Source organism: Pongo abelii, chromosome 17 (genome assembly GCF_028885655.2).
Source record: "Pongo abelii isolate AG06213 chromosome 17, NHGRI_mPonAbe1-v2.0_pri, whole genome shotgun sequence".
Lineage (NCBI taxonomy): Eukaryota > Metazoa > Chordata > Mammalia > Primates > Hominidae > Pongo > Pongo abelii.
In genome coordinates this window covers 95,095,515-95,121,734 of record NC_072002.2, presented here as the reverse complement: position 1 = coordinate 95,121,734, position 26,220 = coordinate 95,095,515, and the positions used below count along the sequence as shown (strand labels likewise).

The 26,220-nt window shown below is 57.7% G+C and overlaps 2 protein-coding genes across 11 annotated transcripts in view; one reads left to right on the top strand and one right to left on the bottom strand.

Moving 5' to 3' along the window:
* The window catches only part of SLC66A2 (solute carrier family 66 member 2), a 51,151-nt gene extending 30,248 nt beyond the window's left edge, over positions 1–20,903 (top strand). For 4 of the 10 annotated variants that reach the window (XM_054538135.2, XM_024236064.3, XM_063716975.1 and 1 more), the window contains 3 exons: positions 1,334–1,550; positions 19,117–19,368; positions 19,569–20,903. In XM_054538135.2, the coding sequence (XP_054394110.1) occupies positions 1,334–1,550; positions 19,117–19,324 (425 nt within the window). In that variant the 3' untranslated portion in view covers positions 19,325–19,368; positions 19,569–20,903. Of the gene's footprint in view, positions 1–1,333; positions 1,551–19,116 lie in introns of all 10 variants that reach the window. The other 6 variants (XM_024236065.3, XM_063716974.1, XM_054538138.2 and 3 more) reach the window with 3 other exon arrangements.
* A 2,384-nt stretch (positions 20,904–23,287) lies between these two features.
* KCNG2 (potassium voltage-gated channel modifier subfamily G member 2) overlaps positions 23,288–26,220 on the bottom strand; it is a 37,535-nt gene continuing 34,602 nt past the window's right edge. The window contains exon 2 of the mRNA XM_024236096.3: positions 23,288–24,346. Coding sequence (XP_024091864.3) covers positions 23,570–24,346 — 777 coding nt within the window. The 3' untranslated portion in view covers positions 23,288–23,569. The remainder of the gene's footprint in view (positions 24,347–26,220) is intronic.

Sequence of the window (26,220 nt, the reverse complement as noted above, 5' to 3'; positions counted from 1 at the left end):
CGCATACCATGTCCATCTTTCCTCTGGCCTTGCTTCCTGTGCGGCCCCTTTCCAGCTCGGATGCTGAGCAGCGTCTCACTCAGAGTGAGAGAGGGTAGAGCAGGAAGTGGGGCGCAGATCTAGGGTCCAAGGGGATGGGGAGAAGGTGCACAGTCTGGCCACCCCTGCCCTCACTGCACTGCCAGCCCCACAGGCAGCCAGCCCCCGACACCCCTGGCCTCTCTGCCCTCTGATGCCTGCAAGCCCCCTAACCTCACCACACCCTAACCTCCCCAATCCCTCTATCCTCACCCCTCAGCACCCCCAACCCCCTCAACCTCACCGCCTCCCATCACCCCACCCCTGCTGCTGTAAGGACAGGTCAGGTGCGGGCCTTGCAGGCTTCTTGGCAGGTTTGTTTCGTTCACTTTTCCCTGCCGCTGTGTCCCCTGGACTGCACATGTCCACCTGCCTCCTTTAATTTGCTAATTAATGTCTGAGAGTGCTTATGAGTGTGGTTTCTATGGAATACATCATCTAGCAAATGACATCATGTAGGAGGGATATGGTACGGATTTACTGAGCCTCACCGTGGCCGAGGCGTGTTGTAGAACTCAAGATCAACTCGTTGAATCCCCAGAGTGTCCTAGGAGTGGTTCCTGTGTCTTCCTGGTAACATCTGAGGAACAGGAGACTGTGGTTAACCCAAGGCGGGCTGCGCCCCTAACCCAGGCATCAGATTCCAGTGCAGGGCACTCCCTGCACTGTACGGCTTCTCAGAGATTAAGATTAATTGGAAGGATTTTAGCTTTTTTTTTTTTTTTTTTCAAAGAGACAAGTGTCTCTGTGTTGCCTAAGCTGGCCTCAACTCCTGGGCTCAATCGATCCTCCCTCCTCGGCCCCTGAAGAGCGGGGACTATAGGTGCCCACTGCACCTGGCCTGATGTCAGCGTCTTTTACGTTGAGTTAATATTTGTACCAAGGCTCTTTCAGGGGGGCGTGATCAAGAACACGTAGCTCCTCCTCTGACTCTGACCTCTCGCTGGGGTTCGTCTCTCCCCACTGAGCTTGACTCTCCCTTGGTTCCGTCTCTCCTCCTCTGACTCTGATCCTTACTCGGTTCCCAAGTTCCCGTCTCTCCTCCTCTGACCCTGATGATCCCTTGCTCGGTTCCCGTCTCTCGTCACTGACCCTGACCTGTTAGTTCCCATCTCTGCTCTGAGCTTGACTCCCTCGGTTCCGTCTCTCCTCCTCTGACCCTGATCCCTTGCTTGGTTCCCGTCTCTCGTCACTGAGCTTGACTCCTCACCTGGACCCTAAGCTGTGCTGAGGCTGCTTCTCCCTCTCGCCCTAGACTTCGACCCCCACCACTTCTGGCAGTGGAGCAGCTTCTCGGACTACGTGCAGTGCGTCCTGGCCTTCACGGGCGTGGCGGGCTACGTCACCTACCTGTCCATTGACTCCGCCCTGTTTGTGGAGACCCTGGGCTTCCTGGCCGTGCTGACCGAAGCCATGCTGGGCGTGCCGCAGCTTTACCGCAACCACCGCCACCAGTCCACGGAGGGCATGAGGTAGGCTGGGGATGCCGCCGCGGAAGCACCACTGCTCCAGAGGCACCACGTGGCTGCAGATTTGGTAAAAATCAGACACCTGTGTGTCTGGCTGTGTGTTTCCCATGTTGACCTGTGAAGCTGCCGGTTAAAGAATAGTCAGGTTTATAGGCCTTGGCCCCTCGACCTCGCGTTGGGGCAGATGAGCTCGTGTGGGCCGCTTGAGGGGCAGCCGAGACCCTCTTGCCGGCACACGACCCAGCAGGGGGTTGGGAGCTGCTCCTTCAGGGCCGTTGAGGCGGAACCTTCCAGTGGGAGGGATGTCCGAGTGCCTGGCCAGACGGGGCAGAGCAGGCTCGGCCCACCAAGCCAGGAGGAGTGCAGGGCAGCCAGCCTGGCCCAGGGTCAGGGCGGTCTGGTGGGGCAGGGAAGGTGGTCTGGGGGCTGCCTTGGACACTGTCCTCGGTCTTCCCCACTGGCCCCAGCACGGCCTCCGGCCTCTGAGGTATGTGGTAGAAGGCTGGGCAGGCTGACGATCGGAACCACAGACCATGCCTGGGCGCCCCGCGCCAGTGCGTGCCTGGACGCCCCCGTGACCGCCAGAGGTAGGGCACAACGTGAGCAGCATGATTCCCACGGGCTCAGTCAAGGTCCTGGATGGAAACTGCATTGTAATAAAAACAGATCTGCTCGCTGTGGCAGGGGCAGAAAACTCTAGTCCCTCATATCTTCGACCCCCAGACCTGCTCCTCACTGAGGACCCCCCCGGTGCCCGCTCCTCACTGAGGACCCCCCGGTGCCCGCTCCTCACTGAGGACCCCCCCGGTGCCCGCTCCTCACTGAGGACCCCCCCCCCGGTGCCTGCTCCTCACTGAGGACCCCCCCCCGGTGCCTGCTCCTCACTGAGGACCCCCCCCGGGTGCCCGCTCCTCACTGAGGACCCCCCCCCCGGTGCCCGCTCCTCACTGAGGACCCCCCCCCCGGTGCCCGCTCCTCACTGAGGACCCCCCCGGTGCCCGCTCCTCACTGAGGACCCCCCCCCGGTGCCCGCTTCTCACTGAGGACGCCCTGGGCCCCCACACTTTGCTTGAGTCTGGTCTCCGACACAGATGCTGAGGCTGTGATTTGGAGGGAATGTTATTCTTGGATTTGTTATTTGTGAGAAACAGCCTGGAAGAGAGGGGCTGGCGTGTTTTTGTGTTGGAGAACCGGTGCCCAGGGGCCACAGCACTCCCTTGAGTGCTTCCAGAGACCTCTGAGTATTTGCAGGTTTGGTGTGTGGGCAGAGGTGTGAGGGCCGGGGGTTGTGTGGGGTGTAGGTTCAGTTGCCAGTGATAGGTAAAGGTAGGAGGGCTTGTTGCAGGTGTGGGGTGGTGGTAGGGGGTGAGATGTAGGTACAGGTCAGGGTTATAGATGTGAGTTGCAGGTAGGGGTGTGTGTTGTAGGCACAGGTGTGGGGTGTAGGTACGGGTTGGGGTGTGGGGTATGGGGTGCAGATGTGGGTTGTAGGTATGGGTGTGGGTTGCAGTTATGGGTGTATGGTGTAGGTATGGGTGTGGGACGTAGGTACAGATGTGAAGTGTAGGTATGGGTTGGGGTGTGGGGTATGGAGTGCAGGTGTGGGGTGCTGGCATGGGTGTGAGGTATAGGTACGGGTTGGGGTGTGGGGTACAGATGTGGGTTGTAGGTAGGGATGTGCGTTGTAGGTATGGGTGTGGGGCATGGGTGTGGGTGTGGGGCGTATTAGGTGTGCGTTGTAGGTAGAGGTGTGGGGCCATGGGTCCAGGTGTGGGGTGCTGGCATGGGTGTGAGGTAGGTACAAGTTGGGGTGTGGTGTGGGGTGCAGGTGGGGATTGGGCTGCCCTGGTTGGTGTGATTACAGCGAATCAAGACCACGGGGGTTGCTGGGGTTTCTCAGGCGACGGTGCGTGGAGGCCTGAGAGGGTGTCCATGGCTGGAACAGGCTCCCTCACTGTTGGGTTGGGCAGTGGCAGCCCTGAGGGCTTTGGTGTGGGGCCCGAAAGGCAGGGATGCTCCCAGAGAGAAAGTGGGTCTCAGGGCAGGCGTTGTGTGTGGGCTCCCTGGCTGGATGTGGGCCTCGTCCGGCGGAATGTGGCGTCCCCAGCCACCCCACAGCTGGAGATCCCGTGGGCAGTGCCCGGGTGCCGAGCTTGCGACCTGGAGATCTGTGGGAGGTGCCTGGGTGCCGAGCTTGCGACCTGGAGATCTGTGGGAGGTGCCCGGGTGCCGGGCTTGCGACCTGGAGATCTGTGGGAGGTGCCTGGGTGCCGGGCTTGCGACCTGGAGATCTGTGGGAGGTGCCTGGGTGCCGAGCTTGCGACCTGGAGATCTGTGGGAGGTGCCCGGGTGCCGGGCCTGCGACCTGGAGATCTGTGGGAGGTGCCCGGGTGCCGAGCTTGCGACCTGGAGATCTGTGGGAGGTGCCTGGGTGCCGAGCTTGCGACCTGGAGATCTGTGGGAGGTGCCCGGGTGCCGAGCTTGCGACCTGGAGATCTGTGGGAGGTGCCCGGGTGCCGGGCCTGCGACCTGGAGATCTGTGGGAGGTGCCCGGGTGCCGAGCTTGCGACCTGGAGATCTGTGAGAGGTGCCCGGGTGCCGAGCTTGCGACCTGGAGATCTGTGGGAGGTGCCTGGGTGCCGGGCTTGCGACCTGGAGATCTGTGGGAGGTGCCCGGGTGCCGGGCTTGCGACCTGGAGATCTGTGGGAGGTGCCCGGGTGCCGGGCTTGCGACCTGGAGATCTGTGGGAGGTGCCCGGGTGCCGGGCTTGCGACCTGGAGATCTGTGGGAGGTGCCCGGGTGCCGGGCTTGCGACCTGGAGATCTGTGGGAGGTGCCTGGGTGCCGGGCTTGCGACCTGGAGATCTGTGGGAGGTGCCTGGGTGCCGGGCCTGCGACCTGGAGATCTGTGGGAGGTGCCTGGGTGCCGGGCCTGCGACCTGGAGATCTGTGGGAGGTGCCTGGGTGCCGGGCCTGCGACCTGGAGATCTGTGGGAGGTGCCCGGGTGCCGGGCTTGCGACCTGGAGATCTGTGGGAGGTGCCCGGGTGCCGGGCTTGCGACCTGGAGATCTGTGGGAGGTGCCTGGGTGCCGGGCCTGCGACCTGGAGATCTGTGGGAGGTGCCTGGGTGCCGGGCTTGCGACCTGGAGATCTGTGGGAGGTGCCCGGGTGCCGGGCTTGCGACCTGGAGATCTGTGGGAGGTGCCCGGGTGCCGGGCCTGCGACCTGGAGATCTGTGGGAGGTGCCCGGGTGCCGGGCCTGCGACCTGGAGATCTGTGGGCAGTGCCCGGGTGCCGAGCTTGCGACCTGGAGATCTGTGGGAGGTGCCCGGGTGCCGGGCCTGCGACCTGGAGATCTGTGGGAGGTGCCTGGGTGCCGGGCTTACGACCTGGAGATCTGTGGGCGGTGCCTGGGTGCCGAGCTTGCGACCTGGAGATCTGTGGGAGGTGCCTGGGTGCCGGGCCTGCGACCTGGAGATCTGTGGGAGGTGCCCGGGTGCCGAGCTTGCGACCTGGAGATCTGTGGGAGGTGCCCGGGTGCCGGGCCTGCGACCTGGAGATCTGTGGGAGGTGCCCGGGTGCCGAGCTTGCGACCTGGAGATCTGTGGGAGGTGCCCGGGTGCCGAGCTTGCGACCTGGAGATCTGTGGGAGGTGCCCGGGTGCCGGGCCTGCGACCTGGAGATCTGTGGGAGGTGCCCGGGTGCCGGGCTTGCGACCTGGAGATCTGTGGGAGGTGCCCGGGTGCCGGGCTTGCGACCTGGAGATCTGTGGGAGGTGCCCGGGTGCCGGGCTTGCGACCTGGAGATCTGTGGGAGGTGCCTGGGTGCCGGGCTTGCGACCTGGAGATCTGTGGGAGGTGCCCGGGTGCCGAGCTTGCGACCTGGAGATCTGTGGGAGGTGCCTGGGTGCCGGGCTTGCGACCTGGAGATCTGTGGGAGGTGCCCGGGTGCCGGGCCTGCGACCTGGAGATCTGTGGGAGGTGCCTGGGTGCCGGGCTTGCGACCTGGAGATCTGTGGGAGGTGCCCGGGTGCCGGGCCTGCGACCTGGAGATCTGTGGGAGGTGCCCGGGTGCCGGGCCTGCGACCTGGAGATCTGTGGGAGGTGCCCGGGTGCCGGGCCTGCGACCTGGAGATCTGTGGGAGGTGCCCGGGTGCCGGGCTTGCGACCTGGAGATCTGTGGGAGGTGCCCGGGTGCCGGGCTTGCGACCTGGAGATCTGTGGGAGGTGCCCGGGTGCCGGGCTTGCGACCTGGAGATCCTGTGGGCGGTGCCCGGGTGCCGAGCTTGCGACCTGGAGATCTGTGGGAGGTGCCCGGGTGCCGGGCCTGCGACCTGGAGATCTGTGGGAGGTGCCCGGGTGCCGGGCCTGTGCCCTCCTGAGTGTCACCACAGCCTCATGGTGAGGGTCTAGCAGATCCGGACCCCACATGCCGGCCTCCTGGCCCCTCTCACGAGGAGCTGGCGGTGTGTGGCCTTGGCCTGGTGAGGCCTCTGAGGGGGCTGCTCACAGGGGCCCCGGGCTTGGCGGGAGCCGTTGCTCCCGATTCCAGGGGAGCAGGTTTTGCTGTTCAGCGCAGGCATGTTGTTCAAGGTCTCAGCCCAGGGGCTGCCCCGTCGGCTGGGGGGATGTGGGAATCCTCTTCAAACCCAAGTTTCCAGATGCTGGCCGAGGCGGCCGTGCAGGCAGGCCTGTCTTAGGCCCCGAGGTCTGCCCTTCTCTCACACGGGGAAGGCTCCAGAAATGCCTGTGGAAGGGGGGTCTGTGTGTGGAAGAAACACATTGGACGTGCTTTTCCTGTTCTCACTTCACAACAAGCAGCACACACGGGTGTGCAGCGGTGTGCGGGCTTCTCCCCAGCACCAAGCAGGCAGTCGGTCCTGCGGCGGGCACCGCTGGTTGTCCTGACCCAGAGACAGCGCCAGATGCCACCCACACTTAGACACCCATCACAAGTCTGGGCCTCTGGAACTTCTGGGCCATGTTAGGGTCCCATGACCCCTCCTTGGGCTCTGTCAGCTTGCTGGAGCGGCTCACAGAGCTCTGGGAAACACGGTTACTGATATTTTACAAAGAGCATTTTAAAGGACAGACATAAACCACCGAGTGAGGGGATACACAGAGGGAGCTGTGGAGGGGTCCCCAGGCAGGAGCTCGGTCTCGTGGATAGGGCTGCCGCCCTCCCGGCACACAGATGAGCTCCTATTCACCCTCCTGCCAGCTCCTGCAAATTCAGCTCTCCCCGGAGTCTCCCAAACCCTGTCTACTTGGGAGATCTCATTGGACAGGCGTGATGGACAATGGTGTTGAAATGTGATTGGACCTAAGGGTGCGACGTGAACCCAGCAGGGTCTGTTGAGATTCTTCTGGCCTCTTTGCAGGCTCCTTCCTCCAGGATGTGGGCAAGACCCTCTCTGGAATGAGGGTTAGAGTCCTGCCTGGGCAGGTGAACAGAGGGCAAAGGTCAGAGAGATTCTGTTTTCTGAGGCCTAAAGCACCCCAACGTCATGACAAGAGCTACAGAAGCACTGTGGGTACGGGAGCGCCGCGGGTACGGGAGCGCCGCGGGTACGGGAGCGCCGTGGGTACGGGAGCGCCGCGGGTACAGAAGCACTGTGGGAGTTACCAGCCTGGAACCGTGGATGAAAACCCGTGTGTGTGGGATGCGGATACACGTACACACATGTAAATAGTATCGAGGGTGCTGTGTGGGCGAGATGGGAGCCGGGGTCATGGGCCTTTGCCTGCACACTTCTTGGCTGCGGAACTCGGAATGTGTCTCAGGGATCCCAGGAGGTGCAGGTGTTCTACCTCTGAGTTTGCTCCGCCCCCTGGCTGAGCGCCAAGCCCCTGTGAGATCACCTGGGCTTCCTTCTGCTTTTATAAACCTCAGGCGTGGCTGGGGACAGGATGTCACAGGCACCCCATCTCCCAATCGGGCCGCGGGAGGCTTGGCCTCTGTCCCTGCTGGGAGGGCCAGGCAGAAGACGGGCGACCCACACAGCTGGCATGTTGAGGGCTTGGAGGGGGTCCTGAGGCTGAGGCTGAGGGAGGTGGAGCAGCCTCTGCGGAGCAAGTGGGCAGAGAGGTCAGCCAGCTTCAAGTGCGGGACCGCTGAGACCCTGTGCATCCTCGCTAGGAAGGGGGACCAGGAGCAGCAGCATCCGGTCGGCTGGGAGTGATGGAGTGTGTGGTTGTAGTTACGTTAATGAGCCCTGGGGCAACCCCAGAGAGTCTCTGCTTTGAGGCCCTGGCCTGGCCCCGGGGGGATGGGGAGGGGGTGGGGCTGGCCCCGCCCGTGCTGCTCGCCATCCTGTGGCCCCGTTCATCCGGTCTGCGCTTTTAAGAGTGACCATTGGATTAAGAAAATGTGGCACATATACACCATGGAATACTATGCAGCCATAAAAAATGATGAGTTCACGTCCTTTGTAGGGACATGGATGAAATTGGAAATCATCATTCTCAGTAAACTATCGCAAGAACAAAAAACCAAACACCGCATATTCTCACTCATAGGTGGGAATTGAACAATGAGAACACATGGACACAGGAAGGGGAACATCACACTTCGGGGACCGTTGTGGGGTGGGGGTAGGGGGGAGGGATAGCATTGGGAGATATACCTAATGCTAGATGACGAGTTGGTGGGTGCAGCGCACCACCATGGCACATGTATACATATGTAACTTACCTGCACGTTGCGCACATGTACCATAAAACCTAAAGTATAATAATAATAATAATAATAATAATAAAAGAAAAAAAAAAAAAGAGTGACCATTGAGCGGTTTTCCCACTGGAACACAGAAGGCGTTTGCCGCTAGAACACACAGCCAGCCTGACCCCATGCCTGGCTGGACGAGTCGGGGGTCTTGTGGGGACGTTGCCTCTGCATGGTCTGAAGGAAGGTTTTGGGAGGGTTCTCACTAAACGGGAAAGGGAACAAGACCACTCCAGGCCCAGCCTTTGTGCCGCACGTCCTTATTTCTGCTGCTCTGACGCCGCGTTTCACCTTGGCCCTGGGTTTTAGCATCACCCGAGCATGAATTCTGGAGGCCCAGCAGCTGCCTTCCACAACCTGAGACGCCACGGGGTGTTGGCCCCCCATGTTCCACCTGGCAGCCTGGGGAAGGCAGGGCCTGCAGGACTAGAGCCGGCGACCTGGGGGCTGTTCCTGAGGCTCCCTCTGGGCAGGGCTGAGTCTGGAGCCAGCTCCGCTTGTGCGTCTGAAGCTCCATCTCTTTGGGCCTGTGGGCACAGGGTCTCCACCTCTGCCCCCCTTGCTGTGTGGTCTTCTGGCTTCTCCGCGTGGGTCCAGGCCACCGCTCCGTGGATCTTCAGCCCTCCCCGGCCTGGGTTCCACTCGCTCTCCAGACGCGGCTTGGGCAAGGGGGTGTCTCCCCTTTGCCACTTTCTGGGTGCTCCTGTGGTACCTGCCTGTTCCTCCCGGTCCACGGCAGCCTTGGGGTGGGCTGGAGTGACCCCCCACTTCCTGCTGTCAGACCGCCCCCCGTCTGGAGGCAGGTCAGAGATGTCTCAGGTTCCTGTGTGCTCCGACCTGCCTGATGGGGGCGTCGCGGTACCCCCAGCCCTGTCAGGATTTGTGATTCTTGACGCCATTGTGGGTAGTGGTTTCTGAACGCAGGTTTGATCGATCATGTGTGATTCCTGTATCATCTCCAGGGTCATGTTTAAGATGACGTATTTAAAATGTGCACACACACGTACTTACAGATACCTAAAAAACCAAGACTTTGGGCTGGGCGCGCTGGCTCACGCCTGTAATCCCAGCACTTTGGGAGGCCAGGGCAGGTGGATCACAAGGTTTGGAGTTCAAGACCAGCCTAGCCAAGATGGTGAAACCCCGCCTCTACTAAAAATGCAAAAATTAGCTAGGTGTAGTGGCAGGCGCCTGTAATCCCAGCTACTCAGGAGGCTGAGGCAGGAGAATCACTTGAACCTGGGGGGCGGAGGTTGCAGTGAGCCAAGATCGCGCCACTGCACTCCAGCCTGGGCAAGAGAGACTCCATGAAAAAAAAAAAAAAAACAAGCAATCAAGACTTTGGTGGCGAATGGTGACATGAGCTTGAAACGTGACAGCCTGAACTTCAGCTCCTTTTCTCAGGGACCTGCTAGTGCCACTGCCCTAGGTGAGGGAGGCATAGATGCTGCCTGGAGTCTGCCCTGGGACCCGCAGCCTCAGCTCCACATTAAACCGAAGGTCTCTAGGATGTTTGATAGGAAGCGACTCAAGAACTCCCGAGTTGATCTCATAGCAGCCCTGCTTCTGGAAAGTCCTGCGTCTCATGTACTTGCACACACGTGCACAGGCCGGCATGCACAGTTGCCTCCATGCACACACACACACACACACACACACAGCCATGCACACACGGTTTCTACCTTGGAGCAACTGCCAGAGGCGTTTTTGAACAGTGACTTCCCTTTAGAAAATACTACGTGGTGGTGTAGGTTCTGAACCAGTAATGAGATGTGATAAAGCTTGAGAAACAGCTTTGCTAATTAACACAGCAGGCTCTGAAGGGCGGATTCTCTGAGAGTGTTTGCATTCCTCTTCCTCCAGTTTTTACTGGATTTGAAGACTGTTCCCTAACAAGGATTGGAGGGTGAGGTGGGTGTAGATGATGAGGGCAGTGGGGGTGCGTCGGTGTTGACAGATGGGGAGGAGCCTGAAATGCAGAATACAGACACCGTGGCTGTGGAAGAGCCTGGGCGGGTGCCTGTGCGGACCCCAACAGTGTGTGACCACGGTGACCGAGTGAGGATGGGTGACCAGGCAGGCGTGGCATGGTGCCTGCGGCAGGTGAAGCTGAGGCTCAGGCCGCCCCGCAAGGAGAGGATTTGAACTACGTCAGTCCTCATCCCTTGAGGCTGCCCATGTCCAGCCAGGACATGGGCTGGATCCAGAAGCCGAGCTCTTACCCAAACTCTAGAGCAGGCTGTGTGGGTCCTCAGCCTCTGGGCGTGTGGCATGTCTCCCCTGGGGCCACGTCTTCATGACACTCGGACCCCCCCCCCCACCCACTGTGCCTTTCCTTATGCCTTTGATGCAGAGCAGGCCCCTGCGGTTCCGAGTGGAGTGAGTGCTGCACAGGACGCCTGGGTTAACATGAAGCGAGCTCGGTGCACGCAGGCTGGCCCGTGTGACAGGAGGGTTCAGCGGAGGCTCTGGAACATTACAAAGTGTGACCCGCCTGAGATGTGACTCACATCACAGCATACTCACGGGGCCACCAAGCCAGCACCACGGTCTAATTCCAGAACATTTTCCGCACCCCAGGAAGCAACCCCACGGCCACTGGCAGTCATTCCCACCACCCCAGCCTCCTCACCCCCACCGCCACTCCTCCACTTCCCATCTCCATGGGCCTTTCCAGACACGTCACATCAGTGGTGCCTGGTGACACGTGGCCTGGCGATGATACGTGGCCTTGTGCTTGGCTTCTTTCCCTGCACTTCGTGTTCTCAGGGTTCATCCATGCTGCAGAAGGCGTCAGTGTTTCTTTCCTTTTTGTGGTTGAAAAATGTTCCCTCCATAGATTTGCCACGTTTGCTCTTCCGTTCGTCAGCTGAGGGACATTTGGTTGTTTAATGTTTAGGCTGTTACATGCAGTGGACAACTCATGAACGAGTTTTTATGTGGACATAGTTTTCCCTTCTACCTGGGGGTGGAATCGCCGGTTGGATGTGACCCTGTTTAATAATTTGCAGAGCTGCGAGCCTGTTTCCCATCCCCTCCCTGCTCCCGTCCCCTCCCTGCTCCTCTCCCTGCTCCCTCCCTGCTCCCGTCCCCTCCCTGCTCCCCTTCCTGCTCCTCTCCCTGCTCCCCTCCCTGCTCCTCTCCCTGCTGCCGTCCCCTCCCTGCTCCTGTCCCCTCCCTGCTCCTGTCCCCTCCCTGCTCCTGTCCCCCCGCGCCTGTCCCCTCCCTGCTGCCATCCCCTTCCTGCTCCCGTCCCCTCCCTGCTCCTGTCCCCTCCCTGCTCCCGTCCCTTCCCTGTTCCCGTCCCCTCCCTGCTGCCATCCCCTGCCTGCTCCGTCCCCTCCCTGCTCCCCTGCCCTCTAAATGATGGAGCTAGGGGGGTGGGGGGTGGGGGGTGGCTGGGATTCCAGTCCCCATGCCATGGTGGTGGAGCCATCTTCTCTGACAGAGCGTCCCGGCAGCTGGAATGTCCCCGCAGCCAGCAGAGCCCAGACCAGTGATGGCTCCGTGCCTGCAGTTACCATGCTGCAGAGCGCACCTGTGTGTCAGGGCCCCGGGGACGCTAACAGTGAGGGCGCCGGGTGGTGACCTGGGGACAGGGACAGGTGGTCCTGGGATCAGGCTTCAGCTGCACGTCCTGCCGGCCCCCGTCTGACCAGGGCTGTGTCCCGGCTGGAACTCTGGAGCCCAGCATCTGCCTCTGTCTTTGTTGGTGTGTGCAGGCCTGAGCTCTGCCACTGCGGAATCCTCACGGGGGGTGGCCAGCCGCCTGCCTCCTGGTCTGCCTGGCTCCCTGGGGTTCTGTGTGTTGGAGGCGTCAGCAAGGAAGGGGACGGAAAGGAGGTGTCCAGGTCCCCACTGGCCCCTCAGGGCTAACCAGCCCCCTCCTACGGTGGACTCTGAATGGGCCTGGGGTCTCCCTGTGGTTGGGGCCTCAGGAGTGGCCCGGACCCCTGATTTCCCTCCGGACAGCAAAGCAGCCCAGGCTGTTCCAGGCTCTGCTCCTCCTTCCTGGGGGCCGGGCTCAGGCATCACCTTCCCACTTGTCCCCACCTGAGGCCGTGGTGTGGGTGCTGCAGTGAGCCTCTCAGCCCTTCCCCAGCCATACCTGGCAGCCGGGGGCGTTCCAAGTTGCAGACCACATGGCTTTACCTGATTTTACAATGGGAGCTAAAAGCTGTCTCTCTAGGTTTGGGTTGCTTGCTTTGACTGTTTCACTGAAGATAGTTTGAAAGTTGTTCACAGTTAACTTGTGTGGCCGCTCTGTGAGGAGGGACATTGTCTGTCAAAGCAGCCAAAGCAAACGGGCCCTGGCCTCCTCCGTCTACACTGGAACACGTGCCCTGGCCTCCTCCGTCTACACTGGAACACGCCCAGCCATATGGGAAACCCTGGGCAAAATAGACACAGTCGGCAGATTCTGCAGGGTGCCACGTTTCTCTATTTTACACCTGTGCTTGGTCCTTTATATAGGATTTGTGTAGTTCGTATGGTCTCTTTTAGAATGAGAATGTTAAATTACAGCTTAAACGTGCCTTAAATTACAGCTTAGTTCATTCATGTGTGATGCGAAAAAAATGCTCAAATTTAGAAGACAGTGAACTAGAAAAAGTCTTGTGGTGAGGTGTGGGGAAGGCTGGGGACTCTGGCGAGGTGGTGGGGAAGGTTGGGGACTCTCGTGGCAATGTGGGGAAGGTTGGGGACTCTGTTGATGTTGTGGGGAAGGCTGGGGACTCTGGTGAGGGTGTGGGGAAGGCTGGGGACTCTGGTGAGATGGTGTGGAAGGCTGGGGACTCTGGTGACGGTGTGGGGAAGGTTGGGGACTCTGGTGAGGGTGTGGGGAAGGTTGGGGACTCTGGTGAGATGGTGGGGAAGGTTGGGGACTCCGTGGTGAGATGGTGTGGGGAAGGCTGGGGACTCTGGTGAGGTTGTGGGGAAGGCTGGGGACTCTGGTGAGATGGTGTGGAAGGCTGGGGACTCTGGTGAGGGTGTGTGGAAGGCTGGGGACTCTGTGGTGAGATGGTGTGGAAGGCTGGGGACTCTGGTGAGGGTGTGGGGAAGGTTGGGGACTCTGGTGAGATGGTGGGGAAGGTTGGGGACTCCGTGGTGAGATGGTGTGGGGAAGGCTGGGGACTCTGGTGAGGTTGTGGGGAAGGCTGGGGACTCTGGTGAGATGGTGTGGAAGGCTGGGGACTCTGGTGAGGGTGTGTGGAAGGCTGGGGACTCTGTGGTGAGATGGTGGGGAAGGCTGGGGACTCTGGTGAGGGTGTGGGGAAGGCTGGGGACTCTGGTGAGATGGTGGGGAAGGCTGGGGACTCTGGTGAGATGGTGGGGAAGGCTGGGGACTCTGGTGAGGGTGTGGGGAAGGTTGGGGACTCTGGTACTCTGATGGGGAAGGTTGGGGACTCTGGTACTCTGATGGGGAAGGTTGGGGACTCTGGTGAGGTTGTGGGGAAGGTTGGGGACTCTGTGGTGAGGAAGACTGAGGACACTGTGGTGAAGTTTCTGGACTCACCCTTGAACTGCACATGCATAGATCTGGCCCTAAACTACATCCCAACAGCTTTGTGAACTCAGTGTCGTCCCAGTCTTGTCTCTGAGTGTTGCATATGAAGGACAGATCCAAAGAGCAAAAGGAAGGTTTTGAAATGGAGTTAAATTGAACTGCAGTCCGCCAAAAACAAGTCAGACCTCGCGCCCTGAATCTAACCACGTGAAGTGCTTGGTAGCAGGAAAAGCAACACTGTTGATAGAGCCATGGAAGACTCACATCTCACTGCATAATGTTCAGAATGTCCAAGATAAAAACCAAAGTTATGTATGAAGAGTTAGAGTTTCTCAGCTGCCAATGGAAATGACAGTCAATAGAAACCAACTCGGGCTGACAGATCAGAATTATCCAAGATTTTGAAGTCACTGTTGTAACTGTGCTCTAACGGATAAGAGCAAATGTTCTTGGAATGAGTGGGAAGACTGAACATCTCCACAGAGAAATAGAAGTTTAAAAAAAACCAAATAGATAATTTTAAATTGAAAAATACAATAATCTAAATAATAATGTATTTCACGGCACAACTGTAGAATGGAGATGAGAGGAAATAGTGAAGTTGAAGACAGATCAATAAAAAATGTCCATTCTGAACAGGAAGCAATTGAAAAACTAACAAAAACATGAACAGAGTCGGGGCAAATTCCAAAGGGTCTAATATTCCGTCATCTGAGCCTGGAGGAGAGGAGAAAGAGTGTGGCACAGAGGAAAAATAGCTGAAGAAATAAGAGCTGAAAACACTCAAAATTTGGTGAAAGACAAACATCGATATAAGAAGTTCAGTGAATCCCAGACATATCACATCACAATCAAACTGGTAAGAATCAAAGTCAAATAAAAAATGTCAAAAGCAGTCAGAGGAAAAGGATCCAAATTACTATGAGTTTCTCACCAGAAACGAGGGAGGTCAGAAGGAAGTGGCACATTTTTCAGATGCTGCAAGAAAAGAAAGTTTGACCCAGAATTCTGTATTCAGAAAAAAAAAAAAAAAAAAAAAAATCCTTTAGGAATCAAGGCAAAATAAAGACCTTCTCGAATGAAAGGAAACGAAGCGAAGTCATGGGCAGCAGTGCTACTCGACATGAAATACTGAAAAAAGTTCTTCCGCTGGAAGAGAGCAACTTGGGTCTCCAGGAATGAAGGAAAACCAACAGAAATGGCCAATATCTGGGTAAATATAATATATATATTTTTCTTCTTAAGTTATTTAAAATGTGTGTGAAAGTTAGCAAAAAATATAACATTGTCTGGTGGGGTTTTTAGTGAACGTAGCTATACATGACAAGTACAATGTAAAAGAGGGAGACTATAGTGAACTTGGTGCTAAGACTTCTGCATTCCACTTAAAGTAATATTGATCCTAAGGAGACTTTGACAAGTTAAATATATTATAGTCCCTAGAATAAGATTTTTCAACAGCAGCACTATTGATACTTTGAACTGGAGAATCCCTTATTGTGGGGGACTATCTTGGTATTACAGGATGTTTAACAGCATCCGTGGCTTCTACACACTAGATACCAGCAGTGTTCCTCCAGTTGTGACAACTAAAAATGTCTCCAGAAATTGCCAGATGTTTCCTTGGGCAGGGGTGTGAGGATGGGGTCATAATCACTCCCATTTGGGAACCAATGCCCTAGAGCAGTGAAAGAACTATACAGGCCAGGCACGGTGGCTCACGCCTGTAATCCTAGCACTTTGGGAGGCCGAGGCAGGTGGATTGGCTGAGCTCAGGAGTTTGAGACCAGCCTGGGCCACGTGGTGAAACCCGTCTTTACTAAAATACAAAACATTAGCTGAGCGTGGTGGCGGGCGCCTGTAGTCCCAGCTACTTGGGAGACTGAGGCAGAAGAATTGCTTGAACCGGGGATGCAGAGTTTTCAGTGAGCTGAGATTGCGCCACTGCACTCCAGCCTGGGCGACAGTGAGACTCCTTCTCCCCAAAAAAAAAAAAAAAAAAAAGAGATACAGTGAAAAATCAAATAGATAAATTAAAATGGGATATTTTAAAAATTTCAAATAATCTAAAAGAAGGCAGGAATAAAACAGTAGGGACAAGCTGGGAACAAAAAAAATTAAAATGGTAGACCTAAATTCAAACATGTCAATAATAACATTCAATGTAAATGGCCTAATCATACCAATTAAAGGATAGCAGTGTTCCGATTAATTTAAAAGGAAACGCAAGACTCAGCTACCTACTGTTTACAGCAAACTCACTTTAAGTCTAATTACATCCATGGCGGATGCTGGGGTGCAGGGATGTATTGCCCAGGAGGCCATGTAGTGAGAGATGTATATATGAATCAGAGAAAGCTTGGAGTCGCTGTATTAATATCAGGCAAAGTAAAGGACATTTGCCTTGAATAAAAAAGGATGTTGCATCATGATAAACTGGTGAATTCACCAAGAAGATACAACAGTTCTGAGTGTGTATGCATGGAACCCCAGAGCCTGGAAGTCCATAAGGCCAGAACTGATAGAGAAATGCAAAGACAAATCCGCAGTTGCACTTAGGGACTCCAGCTTTCCTCAGTAACTGATAGAAAAAGTAGACAAAGTTAGCAAGGGTATAGAAAATCTGAACACCATCAACAACCAGGTGAATGTACGCATTCTTTTCAGATGCCCATTGGGCATTCACCAAAACAGACCATATCCTGGGTCATGAGAATTTTTTTAAAAGAACTGAAATTGTCCAAAGTATTTTCTATGAATATAATTAAGCTAGAAATTAATAGCAGAAATAGATCTTAAGTCTCCAAAGATTTAGAAGCTAAACAACACACCTTTAAACAATCTGTTAAAGAGGATGTCGCAAAGCAAACTATTGAAAATATTTTGAACTGAAAAATACACCACCATATCAAAATTCGTGGGATGTAACTAAAGCAATGCTTAGAGTTAAATTTGTAGTATGAAATACTGATTTTAGAAAAGGAAAGTTCTCAAATCATCAGTCTAAGCTTAAGAAACTAGAAAATGAAATGCAAAGTTACCCCAAGCCAGCAGAAGGAAGGAAATAATGGAGCTAACACCAAGCAACAAAAATGAAAACAAAACTTCAGCAAATATAAAAAACCAAACCTAAAGCTGGTTCTTTGGAACAAATCATTAACTGATAAACCAGTGGCCAGAATGACCAAAAAGCACAGATCCCCAGTATTTGGTATGGAAGAGGATATTCTGTAGACCCCACAGTCATCAAAAGAGTACAATGAACAACCTCATGCCCATACATTTGAAAATTTGGATAAAATGGACCAATTCCTTTAACCCAAGAAGAAATAACTTGAATAACTCTTAAATAGATAACCCATATCTATGAAGGAAGTTTTAGATGCATAATCTAAAATCTGAAAAGGCTCTTTTTCAAGAGAAGCCAGAAATTGTGTGTGTCTGTGTGTGTGTGTGTGGGTGTGTGTGTGTTTACACAGAGTTATCAACTGATTAAAAACAAAGTGTTGAAACTCAAGTGTGAGCTGATGCTGCATGCCAAATAAAGCCACGGGCTTTGTGTGGGAAGCAGCCCGTCCCTGAAGCAGGCGTGGTGGCTCTCAGGCCTTGAGTCTTGTTCGCAAGCACATCCTGGGAAATCTCAGCCGTGTGTGAAGGTCAGGCGAGCGCTCTGTTGCCCATCCTGGTGTGAGGGGTCAACCGGAAGCTGTGTGGGGCGAAGGTGACCGACGGCGGGTTCACTGCGCAATGCTCGGGCGCCTGCTGTGTGCATGGCTGGCGCCTTTGCACCGAGGCTGTGGTCCCAGGCTGGGAGCCCCACCCCAAGTCAGCTGTGCAGCCCTGCCCCGGCCTAAAGGAGGCAGGGGGGATTCCGAAGCCTGGGCTGACTGCTGGGGTGTGTGAGAGGCCGAGGGGCCCACACCACCTCCCCGTGGTGCTACCCAGGCACCACCCTGTCTTTTTGTCTGTGGAAGAGACTGGATTTTATGGAGCTGGAGCTGCATCCAGGGGAAGACACATCCCAGAGAATAAAAAATGGGAGGAAAATGTACTCTGTGGGTCACGGGAAAGCCTTGTAATTTAGCTAAACCGACCCAAGTGGAAACAGTCCCAAAGCCTCCTGGTTTTTCCCAGTGGGTGTCATGATAAAGCCAGATTTATGTTCTCAGAGGCCAACAAGACGCTCCAGAGCCGAGCACTGTGGGCTTGGGAGAGAGGAGGGGGTGCAGATGCCGGCTGTCTCCTGCGCGTTCCTAGCTCCAGCCCTGACCCACACACCTGGCCATGGCTGTGCCTGAAGACCCTCATGCAGGGCGGCTGTGGCACCCAGGTGCCCACCCTGGCTTAGCAGGACGGAGGCTCCAGGGTGGGGGACGGCTGTGTCCTGTCCTTTCTGTCCAGGCAGCGCTCCCCACCCAGGCTCTGCCTCTGGCTTCAGGAGCTGTGGAAGGGTCAGCGGCCGCTGATTTAAACATTTCACATGGGAAAGCGCAGCAGCACTCGTGCACTGCTAGGCAAGCCAGAGCATGAACACAGCGGTGGGGGAAGCGGGCTCGGACTAGGATGGTGGGTGGCGGCTACTCCCTGTTCGCTCCAGGAAAGGAAGGTTTGTGCCTATCACCAGGGAGGGAGGCCGGCAGAGACCCAAGAGCAGCTGCTCTGCTCCACTCTGCTGTGTGCCCGGGGGCGCAGATTTGCATCCTCAGCACCCTCCCAGGCCTGGCCCCTCCCAGAATCGCCACCGCCCACCAGGGGCCCTGACCTCAGCTGCTCGCCCTGCTGTCCCCTGTAGCCTCGAGCTGATCTCGCTGTCAGAGGCCCTGACCTCTGCCTCCCGCTGTAGCCTCGAGCTGCTCTCACTGTTCTTGGGCTTGCAGAGCCCCGGCCAGGCGGCAGCTCCTGAGGCCACAGAGAAGGGTGGGGGTTGCGTGGGACAGGCAGGGTCAGGGTGTGTCCTTTGGCCCCCTGGGGTGTCCCTGACCCCTTGGGGTCAGGCAGCACTCCCCACCCAGGCAGGCCCCAACCTCCCAGGGTATCCCCCTGACCCCCTGGGGTGTCCTTGACCCCCTGGGTCGCCCTGCAGACTGCCTGGGTGTCCCCTCAGTCCCCTGGGTGCCCCCTGAGCCCCAGGCCTCCCGGCTGACTCAGCCCCAGGTTGCCGCCCCCACCACTGCTGACAGAGCCCTGGGCCTCCCCGCAGACTGCCTGGGTGACCCCTTAGTCCCCCGGGTGCCCCTGAGCCCCAGGTCTCCCCACTGACTGAGCCCCAGGCCTCTGAGCTAACTGAGCCCCAGGTCGCCGCCCTCCCCACCGCTGACCGCCTGCTTGTGTCTCCACAGCATCAAGATGGTGCTCATGTGGACCAGCGGTGACGCCTTCAAGACGGCCTACTTCCTGCTGAAGGGTGCGCCTCTGCAGTTCTCCGTGTGTGGCCTGCTGCAGGTGCTGGTGGACCTGGCCATCCTGGGGCAGGCCTACGCCTTCGCCCGCCACCCCCAGAAGCCGGTGCCCCACGCCGTGCATCCCGCTGGCACCAAGGCCCTCTGAGAGTGGGGAGGACGAGGATGTGGGACCGCCAGCCGCAGGCACTGGTGGGCTCTGGCCTCCCTGCGGGGAGGGTGGGTGCTGTGGCCCCTGCAGGTGTGGTGGAGACGGGATACGGGTGTTGGGGTCTCCATCAGCCTCTGTGGGGTGTGTCTGGGTGGGCGGTGGGGGTGGGGCTGGGACGCTGTTTGTGCTCAGCGGGGACAGCCAGCGTGGATCTGACCCCGAGGGTTTTGGATGTTTTTAGGGTGATATAAAAAGCAAGTGTTTTTCCCGTTTCCTCTCATGAAACACCGTCTGAGCCCAAGGTACACATAGGGCAGCGGAAGGTGGCCCGCAGGAACCTGCTCCAGGTGGACACGTGGGCCAGCAGCAGCGAACCTTGAAGCTGGGGTGACCTCAGGAGACCCTGCAAGGCCTGTGAGCAGAGCCCTCGACCCCGTGAGACCCTGGCCAGACACCCTGCTTGGACTAGGGTGGCCTCTGCTACCCAGGGGTCCGGCACAGGGGAGGGCCGGGGCTTCCTCTGCCTGGTACACATGGAAAGGAAGCTGTGCAGACGCAGGGTCACCGTGCTCCTGGTTTTCTGACAGTTGGTGTTTCCTGGGCCTTTGGAGCAGCTGCCAGGCCCGAACACCTCGTGGCTCCGCTGTGTCCAGCCCGGCTGAGCATCGCCAGGGCTAGCTCATGCTGCTCTTGTCAGCCTCTGGTTCTCCTCGAGTCCTTGGGGACGTGGCAGATGCCAGCGACCATCAGACAACGTGGAGGCCCTCATGGGCGAAGGCTGAGGGGGCCGGGCTGAGGCTGTGCACACGCAGCCCGCACGCCACTCTTGGGCTCTGCTGGCGGAGATCCCCCTCCTGGGTGCCGACTGCACCTCCGGATGCAGTTTTGATGTCCATCTTCCAGGAGAGAGACAGTCTCGGGTCCAGGGAGTGGAGGGGGCTGCCCCTGCCGTGCAGGTCCTGGCCGATGGCCCCTCACCCTGCTGCCCTGGGCTTTTGGCCTAAAGCAAATTCCTGAGTGGGGGGTGCCAGGGCCTGCCGCATCCTGTCCTGTCCACTGCCCACCCGTGTGCCGGTTCCCACAGTGGTGGCTGCAGTGGGAGCTGCCAGTCTGACCCTTGTCACCCCACGCTCTGCCCCCACCCCGTTTTCAGTTTAGCAAGAGGTCACACCGTGTCAGCAGCCTTGCACTGACTGCAGCCAGCCCCCAGGCCTCAGAGTTCTGGATGCTTCCATGCGGCTCCAACAGGCATCATCTTCCCTTCCGCAGGCGGAGGGGCCGCTTCCTGCAGGCCTCTGAGCTCTATGCCGGGGCTGTGGCTGGGGCTGTGGCCATGGGAAGATGTTCCACGCTGCCTCCTCCTCCTGAGTTTTCCTCGGAAACACTCTTGAATGTCTGAGTGAGGGTCCTGCTTAGCTCTTTGGCCTGTGAGATGCTTTGAAAATTTTTATTTTTTTAAGATGAAGCAAGATGTCTGTAGCGGTAATTGCCTCACATTAAATGTCGCCAATTGCAGGCGCGGTGACTGCTGAATGTACCCTGTGTGGTGACTTGGAATCAATAAACCATTTGTGGATCCCGTGTGCTATGAGTTGGCCCTGGGCAGAGGGAAGGATCTGGCTGTGGTCCTGGCCTCTGCCCAGACACACCCTTGTATCCTGGGCCACCTTAGAAGGCCCCTTTGTGACCCAGGTTCCTCCAGGGCCCCAAACAACAGCCCAGCCCCCTCGACCTGTCACTGGTCTGTGCCTGTGGGCCGGCAGCCCAGGGGTCCTTTTGGCTCCTCACAGACGGGTCTGGCACTGCCTCCGGCTGCCCTGGCCACATCCGCCCTTCTCCCTCCCACCACCGAAGGCTTAGAGCATGGGAAGCGTCTCCTGTAAAGGCCAAGAGAAGTGTTTCCAGATTTGCGATCTTGGAGCAGCACATACAGATGGAGCTGTGTGCACAGCGATTTTTTTCTGTGTAGCTTACATTGAAGGCAAGATGTGAGTTTCTTTGTCCAGTAAAAAACCAGGTGTGTGGGTGCAGGGCAGGATTTGGGTTGAAGGGCCCATCTGGGTACTAGGAGATGGCAGAGGGCACAGGCCACGTCCAGGCAGCAGCCTGGGGGAAGACTGGAGATGAAGGCCAGCGTGTCTGGAACGTCTCAGATGCAAGTCGCCCTCCTCAAGTGCTGGCGGGCGGTGCCAGATGAACCACAGATCTGGCGCAGGGATGGGGTTGTGTGTCTTCAGGGTGTGGAGACAGGCGGTTCTTGGGGACCACTCTGGGCCACCGGGTTTTAACAGGAAATGGGGAGCAAGGTCTCAACTCCGCACTGCGAGGGCCATGGCAGGTGGGAGCAGCGGTGGAAATGGCTGTTTCTGAACTCTCAGGTCACTGCCACCCTGTGATGCCTTCTGATGGTTTTAAGCAACAAGCACCAGGGAAGCAGGAGGCCAAAGAGGGCTCCCAGTGAGGGCCCCTCTGTGGGAGAGAGAGGGTTGTGGGAGCCCGGGAAGTTCACGTTCCCCTCACCCTATGAGGAAACTGAGGCCTGCCCTGAGCCCCAGCCCTGTGCCCTTCCCAGGGGCTTGTGTGAGAGGGTGGCCCACCGGGCACCTGTAGAGTGAAAAGGACGCCCAGGGGCTGGGTGGGCCACTTGCTCAGGAGGAAATTACCCCCACCCCAGTCTCAGCACAACTGCCTGGCACCCCCATCCTGGTGACCCAGGGTGGCCTCTGGTGGGCCCTGGTCCTGGAGGGCTCTGGGATTCCCCTGCCGGACCCTGCAGCCCTGGGTGGGGAGGGGCAGGTCCGAGACCTATCCCCCATCATTCCCCACCTCTGACCTGGCCCTCACCTCTGACCTGACCCTCTGAGGAAAAACAACTTTTGTGTTCATTTCTGGGGGGTCTTTGTGGTGGTCAGCACCTCACCGCACAGGAGGAATCCTTTTGTCTTTGGGGGTCACCAGCAACGCTGGGACAAGCAGCAGAGGGTGGGGGGCACCAGCCTCGGCGTGTAGCCCCTCGGGCTGTCCTCCGCATGGGCCTCTCAGACCAGTCAAGCTCTGCTCATTCCTGAGCAACAGCCAAGGCTGTCACTGTGAGAGGAAGCCCTCAGTGCACAGCCAGTCCCCAGATCCCCCTGCGCTGTGTGCCTGGCGTCCCCAGACCCAGCTGTGTCGTGGGCACCTGGGGCACCAGCTGACCTGCCTGTCGGGGGAGGCGGGTCTGAGCCCCAGGTGGTCCTGGTGGGCTGCTGCCTGCCATGGAGAAGGGGCTGGGGCTTGCACTCAGGCACTCACCGGGGCCATGCACGTCTCCTACCCTTTCTCCACACCTGCATCTCCTACAGACTCCTGCTGCCGTGTAATGGACAGTGGGACCCTCTGGTGAGGTGTCCCCCTCCTGCTTCCGGCTGCGGCCACCATGTCTCAGGTTTTCTGGATGAACTCATTAAAATGAAGGCGTATAGAGCAGCGCGATGTGGAAAGTTCCTTCCAGAAGAAGGAACTGCAGAGAGGCCCAGAAGAACAAGGCCATGCTCTGGGACAGGAGGGTCCCAGGGGAACAAGGCCGTGGAAGGGTTGCAATGCCACACGCAAACCTTGTGCAGAGGGAATGTTAGGAGGCCCCTGTCACTCTCCCGGAGGTCAAGCCTTGAAGATTCCCTAGGGAGGTGGTGTCAGGGGATGGAGGTTAGAGGTCAGGGCTGGAACCCTCTTCCCTGACCCCCGAAAGGGCAGTTGCTGGGGCGGCACTGGGGGTGCTGTGAGCATCGGCTCAAACCTCTGTCCCATCCCTGGGAAGGTGATGTGTCCTTGGGCAGAGGTGGATGTGGAGGGCCTCCTTCCGCAGGGACCTGCCCATTCCGGATGCCATGGGGGCCTGGCAGGGGCCGCGCTCCCTCCTCCCTGGCCGGAGGCAGGAAAAGTCAGAAGGGGGACGAAGTCATCCACAGCAAGCATGGAATTTCTGGGACTTACTAAATTTATTTTTAGCTAGGCATAGAAAATTAAAAATCCAACGAAAGGGGCGGGGCAGGAGGACACAGGCCAGTGACTTCGCCCAGCGCTGCCGCGGGGAGTCAGGCAGGGCTCCGCCAAGTTCTGGGGCTGCTCACGCACGAGGGCCGAGGACGCGGCCGGCAGGAGCCCTTCCCCCGGGCCAGACGCCCCCCACCCCTCGGCGCACCTCGGGGGTCCCGACCCCGCAGCTGGAGGGAGCAGAGGGTCTCCGTGCGGGCGGCGCAGGTGTCAGCGCCCTGCCCGCACCCACAGCGCGTCCGCGGAGTCGTCGGCCAGGCCCGCGCTGTCGGGGCCTTGCGAGCTGTCCTCGGTGGCTGTGGCCGAGCGCGTGCTGTCCTCCCGCAGGGCCGGCTCGGGGCTGGCCGCGCGCTGCTGCTGCTCCTTGAGCTCGGAGTAGGAGCGCGAGAAGGTGTGGAAGATAGAGGTGACCGGGAAGGCCATGAGCAGGATGCCGCTGAGGATGCTGCTGAGCGCCACCACCTGCCCGGGCAGGCTGCGCGGGACCATGTCGCCGTAGCCCACGGTGGTCATGGAGATGACGGCCCACCAGTAGCTGGCAGGCACGCTGGAGAAGTCGCGGCGCGCGCCCAGCTCGCGCTCGGCCAGGTGCACCAGTGGCGCGAAGAGCGCCATGGCCACGCAGAGGAACAGCAGCAGCAGCCCGAACTCGCGCGCGCAGCGGCGCACGGTCAGGCCCAGCGAGCGCAGCCCCAGTGAGTGGCGCGCCAGGCGCATCACGTAGAGCACGCGCAGCGCACGCAGCAGCCGCAGCACCAGCCCCGCGCGCTCCAGGAGCTTGGTCCCGCCCGGGCCCGCCGCCAGCCCCAGCAGCAGCGACACGTAGAACGGCAGGAGCGCCAGGATGTCGATGATGTTGAGCGGCGCGCGCAGGAAGGCGCACTTGCTCTCGGCCTGCAGGGAGCGCAGCAGGAACTCGAAGGAGAACCAGGCCACGCACACGGTCTCCAGCACGAACAGGCTGCGGCACTTGGGGGAGCACTCGCCCTGCGGGGAGAGGGGACGCGGGGTTGGCGCAGGCCTCCTGGAGGGCCGGGGGCGCCTTGCCCTTCCTTTCCCAGGACCAGAGGCATCCCCCAGGCCACCCTTCCCGCCCCAACCCACAGAAGTGGGTGCAAGGGATATTGACAAACAGGCCCAGTTCCTGTTGGAAAAACCCAAAAAACCAGCAAGATTTAATGGTGATCACTTCGGGCTTCAGAGCGGATGCGCTTAGCTGACCCAGGAAACTGGTGAAAATGTTAAAACCCCTGACCTTTTAAAGCCTTGGGAAATGGTCTTAAGAGCAAACAGCAAACGAAGAAACATCTATTTATATGTGAAAATTCTGTAAGAAAGGTGAGCATTTGTGGTATCTGTGTCAAGACTGCATCCTCCTCCTCAGCTTGGCCAGCGGGAGACTCCGCGTGGAATGGCTGCAGCCACGGACACAGCCCCCCACCCCCACCCCCGCCCCATCCACAGCTCCCAGTCGGGGGCTTCTTCCCTAGAAAGGGGCTGACATCAGCATCTCACATTCCGCCCTCAGCTCCTGGGGCTACGTCCTTGGGGAGTTCGGTGGAGGGGTGGGGCTCCCTCCTCCTGCCCAGTCCTCACTCTCGTGGGTGGGAGACTGGCCTTGGGTGTCGTGGGTGGGAGGCTGGCCTTGGGTGTGGCACACTGAGAAGACAGGGCCTGACTGTCCTTGCTGCAGTGATTCCAGGTCAGGAGAGGCCGATCGGGTCTCAGGGTGCTACGCCCCCATCAAGCTCTCAGCTCCTAGAGAGGGAGGGTGTCACTCACACTGAGGCTCGCCATTGTCCCCATCCCCCAAACCCCTGGCTCACTCTCAGCTCCTAGAGAGGGAGGGTATCATTCACACTGAGGCTCGCAGCTGTCCCCATCCCCCAAATCCGTGGCTCAGAGATTCCTGCCTGGAGGGAGATGAAGGAAGTAATCTCTTTTCAAAGGAACTGACTTCATTTGCAACGGAACACGAAGAAGTTTACACCGAAGGGCACTCTCAATGCTCCTGGAGGTGGTGGTGAAGGGAATTAGCAGATTCATGCCTAGACTGCAGGCTGGCTAAGATGCCGGGGAATGAGGGGAGAAGACAGCTGGCAGGAGCCCTCCTGGGGTCAGAACAATGTCAGTCAGGCACTCTCAGAAAGCAATGAGGAGGAGCTGCCATACGAGCAGGTTGTAAAGGAATAACAGAGCTCTCAGCTGGCTACTAGGAGTTTAACTACTGGGTGTGGTCAGTGAGACAGAGAAGAGGTTACTCCCCAAACCCTGTCATCCCAGGGTGACGGTGGCACACGGGTGCTGCTCCGACACAGAGACTGTTGCTGGGGAGGAAGAGGAGCACACAGGCTTCACGACAGTAACCCAGACAGTCACCAAAAGACTAAACCAGTGAATAACAGGCCCAGGATGGGGACTACCCAAAGGGCTAGAATATCTTGTCTAAAATGTCTAGTTTCTAACAAAGAATGACGGGATATGTGGAGGAGGAGGAGGGAAGGAAGAAAAAGAAAAAGAAGGAAAGTATGACTCATACATTAGGAAGAAAGCAACAAAAACTACTGTGAGAGTGACCAAATGTCAAATTTAACAGAATGAGATTTCAAAGCAGCCACTATCAATATGTTCACAAAACTAAAGGACGCATAAATGAACATGCCACAAAAAGAGGCTGTTGGTAAAGAGATGGACATTTAAAAAAATACCCAAACGGAAATTCTGGAATTGAAAAGTGCAATAATTGAAATAAAATAATTTAAAAATCACTAGAAAAGCTTAACAGATTTTAACTGGCAGAAAAAAGAATTAGTAAACATGAAGATAGTTAGACAGGAATTATGTTGAAGAACAGAGAGAAA